This window comes from Priapulus caudatus, unplaced genomic scaffold (assembly GCF_000485595.1).
Source record: "Priapulus caudatus unplaced genomic scaffold, Priapulus_caudatus-5.0.1 Scaffold653, whole genome shotgun sequence".
Lineage (NCBI taxonomy): Eukaryota > Metazoa > Priapulida > Priapulimorpha > Priapulimorphida > Priapulidae > Priapulus > Priapulus caudatus.
Window position 1 is genome coordinate 36,955 of NW_014577714.1, and position 8,682 is coordinate 45,636.

The following is an 8,682-nucleotide window of genomic DNA, read 5'->3' on the forward strand; positions in this document are numbered from 1 at the left end:
CTTTATTCACAGATTTATACAAATGGCTGCTTGTGAGTCACACGCAGTTGAAAAATATTTTAATGTTGAATGTTGTAAGTTTGCATTATTCTTATTGGTACTTGTAAAGAAACTACTAGTGACTGAACACATGTTAGTGTTACATTATGATTATTCTTGCTGTAAGCGAAATTAAGTTATGTTACTAAATGCTCTTTGGTCTACCAGATATACGTCTAGCTCAAACATATATGATCCCAAATGAGACAGTTATCCTTCTTCTAAGACTTTAGCACATCTGACAGTTTTTCAGAATGTTAAGATAAGTTATTTTCTGCAAAACTGCTCTCGCGCCAACTTTAATCAATTGCGAATATACATGCCCCATGAGCATGCGCACTCGTTAGATCGGGAAAATACGAAGAACTTGAAAGTGTAAACAGTTATTCGGCAGACCAGGTGACGGGGCGTGACTCAAGAAGATGTATACATGGGTGCGTGGGATTTAGTGCTTTCCCAATGTGACAGTGTTCAGGATCTGACAGTTCAGGCAGCTGCGTGGGCGCAGGGGAAATCCCCAGTTTCTATCAGCCTGCTAGACTGCCTTTTTTTATTTTTGGCCCCGTGTTCCTAGTTCGATAACATTATTCAGTGGCTGAATAGGGGTGGTACTACCATCATATGCCATAAATTTGTTAGCTATACATGTTTACTTAGGAAAATGTGCTAGCGACGGGTGCTGCCAATTACAGGTGGTGGCGTTTTTATGAAACTAGTAGATCCTAAAAACCGAGTTTGACGAGAGTGACGAGTGTGTTATTAGCACGTTATTGACCAGAAGCTTTTCTTCTTCTTTTTATCATAACTTGTTTGAACGGTGACTAATCGAACAGCGAACCCTATAATGGTACAAAGTACAAACTATATCCCGCTTCGGCGAGCAACCTGTCCTTCTAGACTTGCCCAAGGTCGTTTTGTTGCCTATAGCGCAACGGCATGGAATATTAATACGTCCATATAGTTTCTCTATGCAAAACGTACGCGTTCGAGCAACTAGACTGCGTGGTGTCGTTTACGCAAACTGTGTGCATCTCATTGCTCGTGTTTATGATTGTTTGTACTGCTATTCGACTTATGATACTTTTACCGGCAAGATTCCGCACGCGATTTTTATTTTTGTTATGTTTGTATGCAGGCATACCTACCAGCATGACAACACGTATCACGTCCTGATATTACGCTATCTACACGTACGTCATCATTTTCCCGGTCACGCGGCCACCGCATGTACATTGCTGACTTACACGTGAGAGCGGACTTATACTTGAGTGCTTGCAGCATATGTGCACGACATAGATGCTCTACGTTAGCTCAGTTACCAGCACTAATGCACAAGGGAATTTCTGGGTCACGTAAGATCATTTGTTCACAGTTTTACATTTTGTACGTTCAGTACTGTATGCGAACATTACTAACAAACCTCTTTGTAACGCGGCTAACTAAACTAGTTACAAGCGCCACTGGCGCACAGTGCACCCGGAAACGCGTTAAAATTCCAAGAAAACGCATGTTGTGAGATTATACACACTAGATCGCGTGGGACCGTCTCGCTTGACTGGTGCGCCGCTGCATTGTTTGCAGTTTTAGTGAGTGGTGTAAAGTTACTCGGTTGTTGTCGATGTGTAGTGTACTATCTGATCGTAGACGGTGGGAATAAACTTTCCGGATTGATAACACAGATTTTTGTTTCAGATAACGACACATGTGCGTTATAATCATAGCCGGAGGAAACAGTCTCAGCACTTCTATCTGGACACCAGGATGTGAGCACACATACAACTGTACGCGTTGCGTATGGGAAAAGGGGTTGCCAGAAAAAAATCCCACACTAACGATAACCGCAGGCTACGCATCAGCGGCTTGATCCCGTGTGTACGTAACACGATACCGTCTCCACATCATCGCGATGTGTTTGTCAGCGATTATTTACATGCAACGCCCGTTTTTATTACAGCGTAGACGGGCGGCGTTGGCAACGCGACCACGGTACGTAAAACAATTCCGCTGTGAACTCAGTAGAAGGTGACTGTGTATGGGCATCGTCTGCGAGTGAGGGCGAAGCAAGAAGTGCACGAGAGCCGGCGATCATCACGGCGCCGCCATTTGCAATGCAGTGACGTCATGCGATGAAGTGAGCGCTCTCACGGACTAACCGATCAATCGCTTCTCGTCGCTGGAGTTTGTCGGCGCGTCCTGCCGTGACGGTACGCCAGCGTCACGTCTGTTCGCGTCATGCGGCTCGTCTACGTCATACTTCTTGCGTGCGCGCAGACGACCGCCGGTGGCGCCGTCGCCGCTCCGTGCGAGTGTCGGCTCACCGACGACGACGTCTACGACTGCACCGTGTCGGCGCCGCTCAACTCGTCGTCGCCGCTGTACGGCAGTCTGAACAGAGCGCTGCAAGCGGCGACGAGCGACGTGACGAGCGCACGACGCATCGCCGTCACCTGCACGGACCGCTACGACGTGCGCATCGAACCCGGACTGCTCGGCTACTACCAGCAACTCGACGTGCTAACGATCGCAACCTGTCGGCTAGAGTATCTCCCGCAGCTGGTCACGGCCAACTGCGACAAGTACGTGTATCGGGCGCTGTCGGCGCTGGAGGTCACCGACACCGGCATCAGCCGCATCGCTCCGTCGGCGTTCTGCGGTCTGTACAACCTCGCCCGGCTGCGACTGGTGTACAACGAACTGACGACGCTCACAAAGGACATGCTGGACGGACTCGGACCCTCCATGTCGAGTCTCGATCTCGCGAGTAACTTCATTGACAGTCTCGAGTCGAATGTCTTCGCCGATCTGACAAACCTAGAGGAGTTACATCTGGAGGGAAATCGCCTTCGGGAAGTTTCGGCCGAACTCTTCGCTCCGTTCGCTGATCGGCTTAAGTTATTGACGCTGGACTACAACGAACTACGCACGCCAGCAGAGGGCGCGTTTAAAGGCATGCGCAACTTGGAGAAGCTCCAGTTGGGCTCCAATCCGCTGTCGGAACTGCCGACGGACATATTCGCGGATTTGGGAAACCTCGACTTTCTCAGCATCGATAACATCACCATGACAACGCTCGATCCTCGTCTGATCGCGCCACTGACGCGCCTGACGACGCTCTACGTCGCCTGGAATCAGATCACGGACGTCGTCGCCTTCATGGACAACATGACGGCGTACGCGTCGGCCAGACCGCTCGACTCGGCCGTCGACGTTGTCTGCTCGGGCAATCCGTTCTACTGCGACTGCGAACTCGTGACGAGCGACGGCGCTCTGGTGGCTGCGTTTCAGCGGCAGGCTGACGTGTCGGCGAAGATGCGCTACCACGAGTTGAACTGCCACGAACCGTTCTACAGCGACTACGCGCTGAGCAACCTCGCCATCTACCCGGACGAATTCGACAAGATGCGCAGCGACGTGCTGCGTCTCAACGACTGCTACGAGCGGAACTTCACATCCTGCTCGCTCGCCACAGACCGCAATGGCACGAAGGGGGCAGTGCTCTACTGCGACTTCCTGGGCATCACCGAACTGCGCGAGTTCGCGGCCGACTGGGCCGAAATTGCCGAATACAACGTGGCCGCCATTTTTCTAGACGGGAACTTTCTCGACGATTTCAATTTGAGCGACACTGGTCTGAATCTCGAGAAGCCATTGACGATCCTCTCGCTATCTCAGAACAACATCGACGAGGGCGGCCTCAGTCTGAAGGAGATTCTAACGCACGGCGTCACGTATCTCGGATTGACGGAAAATAACCTGACGCAGCTGCCCGATAAGGACTTCATGCTCGCCAACTCGCTGGCGTCGCTCGACGTGCAGGTGATATCGCTCAACGGCAACCCGTTTCGCTGCGACTGCGAGACGTCGTACCTGAAGCGCTGGTTTAGCAACAACGCGCAGCGCATCAACAAGCCGAACGAGACGTTCTGCACCTCGGGACCGCTCATCGAGCAGTGGGAGATCTACCGCAGGACGGCCATCGCCGACCTTCCCGACGACGTGTTCACGTGCGACAGCGCGACGGAAGTCGCCGACGGGAGACGGCGGCGACCCGGCCGACCCGACGTTCCCCTACGTGTATCTATCGCTGCTCGTCGTGCCGCTCGCCCTGCTGGCAGGTGTCGTCGGCGTCGGCGGGTACGTCTGCCGCAGACGCGACGTCGGCGACGACGGCGACGAAAGCGCGACGGGCAAGGAGTACGACGCCTTCATCGCCTTCAGCAGTCAGGACTTTGAGTTCGTCGCGCGCACGCTGGTGCCGGGTCTGGAGGGCATGCGACCACCGTACCGACTCTGCGTGCACGACCGCGACTTCCACGCCGGCAAGCTGATCATGGATTCGATCATACAGGCGATAGAGGTGAGTCGATCCACGGTGCTGTTGCTGTCGAACCACTTCATCCAGAGCAACTGGTGCAAGTTGGAGTTCCAGGCGTCGTTCATCGAGGTGCTGGCCAACCCCAGGTACAAGCTGATCGTCATCGTCTGCGAGCCGATCGAAATGGACTCGCTCGAACCCGACCTCAGATTCTACATCAAGACGCACACGTATCTCGAGATTAAGGATCCGAAGTTCTGGGAAAAACTGTGCGCCGCGCTGCCACGCCCGCTGGCCGTTCTTGAACAACGCGATGCAGATGGAACGTCGGAACAGAGCGGCACTACTAGTCAATTAGCGCTCGTCGTGCAAACCTCGCACGACGCGTAGCGGCGGAGCTCGGAACTAAGTTAAATGCGCAATTTTTGTAAATATGGCGTTTTGATTTACTGCATGGTTGGGTTGCGAAAATGTATTACAGTATTTGAAAGGTGAGCCACGTCGATGTCGTGGGAAACAATGCTTACATATACGTACATACGTCCTAGCGTCTTCGCCAATATATGTACGAAAACAAATGAAGATGTATGTCTTTATAGCAAAACGTTTATTTATATTTTTATTGTACAATATATAATTCGAATATAGCAATTCTTAAATAATGTCGTCTCACACTTTACAAAACGAAGCTCCGAACCGTATATACAATGATGATTACCTCTCACATGACCGTACATGACTGCTCCTGATGGCGATATATTATGCTACTGCGCTTCCCGTATAAATATGACCGTAAAGCGATACTACTCAGACTATATACAATGTACGAACGCACATTCATATCAACCTATAGAGCTATATGTCTTTATAGAGCTAGATGTCAACATTTTAGCATAGTTCAGCATAACTGAGATTACGGGAAGGAGGTCTACGCGCCACACGTGAATTGCAGCGCACGCGGTGATATGAAAACGACATCCAATAAATAAACTATCTGGTGTTTTTATCCCTTCGATCGGAACAGGGGTACACACATTCACACAATGGCATTCACGATATAGTAATGGATAAACTTGGTGAAATCAATCGTAGTGATTCTAAATTGCAAACAAATAATTAGGATCCGCATTGTAAATTACAAAATTTACAACGAGTTACTATAACTGATAACCGATCCAGCCACGATGCTAGGAGCACTTTGGTCGAGGTGCGGGTGAGCGAATGACACATATTAATAAAGATCACCCGTGATTCTATATACACACAATATAACTCGCACGTACGTACACCCTTACGCACGCGCGTAATCAAGTACACACGTGCATACTGGCATCTGTTGCTACGCTGGGCATGTTTGTATGATACAGAGCACACATTCTCTAACGCAAGCACGACCGTGTGTTTGCTTCGCCAGGTAACACACATGGATCACCATATAAACTACTCGGGATAGCTATGCCCACGAAACGAATACCGCGAGCGTATATAACCGAACCGGTTCAAACGACTAGCATGATAACAAAATGGCCGTAATACTAATCCCAGCTAAAACCACATCCGTTTCGTATCCGACCTAAAATATCTGTCTACTTCAGCACATTGACACAATCACACTTGATCACAATCTCACAACTAACTAGACGTTGCTATACTGCTTCCGATAACTTTCTTTAATCGCGGCGATATGAATCTTATCAGGTTTAATAATGACAAATTGTCATATGACAAATTGTCATATGACAAATGACAAATGACAAATTTGTCATTATTAACCTCTGATATTATGATAGTGAACGAGTTATGGTGGCCAATAGTGTGTTAGTTATCGTATCAGTTCACGCGATCGCGGTGTGCGAAGAAGCCTGGTGTTAAGCGGGAGACACACTATATGCGCATTTCGCTGCGATCAGATCCGATCAGGTCGCTGCGGTCGTGCGAATAAAACCGCGTAGCGTGTCCCCGCTTTAGGGCCTACATCACAGGCACTTGGGACAGAGTCAGTAAAAACTGAAAATAATATGAACGCACATTCACAAATACTACCCCTCAATTACACTTCCACTGTTGTGTCACTGTATATCAACTTGCTTTCACAAAAACTAATGCAGAACTAATGCCTCCGCACTCGCCGCTTCGAGTGTGCTGTGTCGCCATTGTATTGATATATATGTATAGAGTCGATATATTATCAATGCCTGTGGCCTACATCGTGAGACTGCTGATCCATACCAAACAATCACGCCCTATGAAAGTACTGCGGACTCAGCCGGTGGCCACGCCTGGTGGAGTAACGCCACTGGCTCGTAGTGGGTAGTGACGACTCTATACTTCAGTCGTCCAGACATCGTCACCGTTCTCTTGTTTGGCTTTGGACAGATCGGCGACATTGGGTGGCGCCCCCTGTTCTGCGTTGTTCATTTTCTTTGTGAATGCGATTGGCGGAAGGGTGGGCGTGCGAACGCTGAAAATTCAACAGAACGTAGAATTACTTACCTCGCTATGTGGAATTAGACATCATTGAATTAATTTTACTGTGATGATTCGCTCATGAAAGCGGTTAAACATTTGCACTGTTAAGTTTGATTCTATAACACATCAGTCGCGCAAGTGAATTGAAAGGCGCATTGAAGTTAAATTCAGTAGGATGATTAGTCAATGTATTATAGCCTCACGCGTGCAATAAAAGCAGGGTAAAACTTTCCGATATAGGCATACCTAGCCATAAGATTATTTAGCATGTGGTATTCAAATAACAGACATAATATCTTGATAATATATACATATATGCAAACACAACTTACCACGCAAGGTTGCTACGACTTGCGTCACAGTCCATCCCACTGACTGACGTCAAGGGAACCTTCTGCATGTCGGTGGCGTCATCTAACGGCACGTTGTAGCAAGGCCTACTCTGCGTGCAGTTACTGTCTCTAAACAGAATCTCCTGCTCGGAGGTCACCCTCTGAGCGTCGAGCGCGTCATCTTGCGTCAAGAAGAGCACTTTCTGCGCTTTGATGACGTCACCGGCATCCAACGAGTCGATCTGCGAGATGCGGTAGCACTTGTCGATGCCGCCGCTCTGCTGCTTCTTCTCCTTCGTCGATTTCTCCTCGTTCATCGACAGGTTGTACGTCTCGTAGTCGACGTTCGTGGACTTGACGGCCTTGCCCGGCTTGCGCGGCGTGCTCTGCATCGACGGAGTCAGGTACGAGACCGCCGTCGTGTCCATGTTGTTGAGAATGTTCGTGCGGTTCTCGAGGTCGTGCGTGACGTCACACACCGTGTTCTGGTGCTTCGCGTGCACGCGACGATAGGCGAGGCAGACGACGACGAGCACGCACAAGCAGACGACGAGCAGAGCGGAAATGCAGGCGACGATGGCGACCTGCGACGATCGAAAGCCGTCGCTGTGCGCCGCGGCGGTGGCCGCCGCTCCGGAAACGGTGGCGTTGTGTTGGTGCACTTTCGCTTCCTGGATCGACGTTTCCGCGTTCAGCTGCTTGGCGTCGCTGCGTTCGAATCCGGGCAGCGGCGTGGCGCACGTCTCTCCCGTGTAGCCGTACGGACACTGGCAGAGGAACCCGTTGATCTGGTCCTCGCAACTGCCGCCATTTTTGCACGGCGCCTGCGCGCAGTCGTCGATATTATCTCGGCACTGCTTGCCGCCGAAACCCGGCAGGCATTTGCAGACGTAGTCGTTGACGAGGTCGTAGCAGGTGCCGGCGTTCGTGCACGGGTTGCTCGCACATTCGTTGATGTTCGACTGACACATCGACCCCATGAAACCCTCCGGGCAGACGCAGACGATAGATTTCTTCTGCTGCAGGCAGGTGGCGCCATTGAGACACGGGTTAAAGGAGCAGTCGTTGGTTCGCTGATCGCAAACGCGGCCCTTGAAGTCGCTCAGGCAAATGCATTTGAATCCGTTCTTATCATCATCGACGCACATGCCACCTGAAGATAGTACAGATATGTGCATGTTTAGCTGCTGTACATTTCTTAGCGGGTATTATGTTATTATAAATTAGCTCGCGTAAATAGAGAAGGTGCCGGCAAAGAGAGTGTGCAATAACGAAAGAAAGGGAGAGACGGGTTGAGGGAGAGAGCGGAAACGATTGAGAAGGAGAAAGGTATGTGTGTGCGCGCGTGCGCGCGTGAGTGCGTCCGTGTACGTGTGCGTGTGTGTTGTGTGTACATGTTGTGTGTGTGTGTGTGTGTGTGTGTGTGTGTGTGTGTGTGTGTGTGTGTGTGTGTGTGTGTGTGTGTATGTGTAGTAGTAGTAGTAGTGTAGTAGTAGTGTGTGTGTGTGTGTGTGTCGTAGTGTGTGT

General features: G+C 50.2%; 2 protein-coding genes across 4 annotated transcripts in view; one reads left to right on the forward strand and one right to left on the reverse strand.

The window, feature by feature from the left end:
• The first annotated feature begins 1,280 nt into the window (after positions 1-1,280).
• Positions 1,281-4,351, forward strand: LOC106812488 (slit homolog 3 protein-like). 2 transcript variants are annotated; one of them, XM_014816377.1, is made up of 2 exons: positions 1,281-1,391; positions 1,732-4,351. In XM_014816377.1, the coding sequence occupies exon 2, from the start codon at positions 2,272-2,274 to the stop codon at positions 4,270-4,272; it is 2,001 nt and encodes a 666-aa protein (XP_014671863.1). In that variant the 5' UTR covers positions 1,281-1,391; positions 1,732-2,271; the 3' UTR covers positions 4,273-4,351. The 2 variants fall into 2 exon arrangements, with proteins under 2 accessions (XP_014671863.1, XP_014671864.1); XM_014816378.1 differs by lacking the exon at positions 1,281-1,391 and having other exon boundaries at positions 1,725-1,802; positions 1,994-4,351.
• Positions 4,352-6,463: 2,112 nt separating this feature from the next.
• The window catches only part of LOC106812482 (delta-like protein D), an 8,581-nt gene continuing 6,362 nt past the window's right edge, over positions 6,464-8,682 (reverse strand). For both annotated transcript variants that reach the window (XM_014816367.1, XM_014816366.1), the window contains exons 9-10: positions 7,156-8,308; positions 6,464-6,815 (exon numbers count right to left, since the gene is read on the reverse strand). In XM_014816367.1, coding sequence (XP_014671853.1) covers positions 6,677-6,815; positions 7,156-8,308 — 1,292 coding nt within the window. In that variant the 3' untranslated portion in view covers positions 6,464-6,676. The remainder of the gene's footprint in view (positions 6,816-7,155; positions 8,309-8,682) is intronic.

Excerpts from the sequence above, each read along its gene's own strand:
- LOC106812488 (XM_014816377.1), top strand. The coding sequence starts at position 2,272 with ATGCGGCTCGTCTACGTCATACTTCTTGCGTGCGCGCAGACGACCGCC.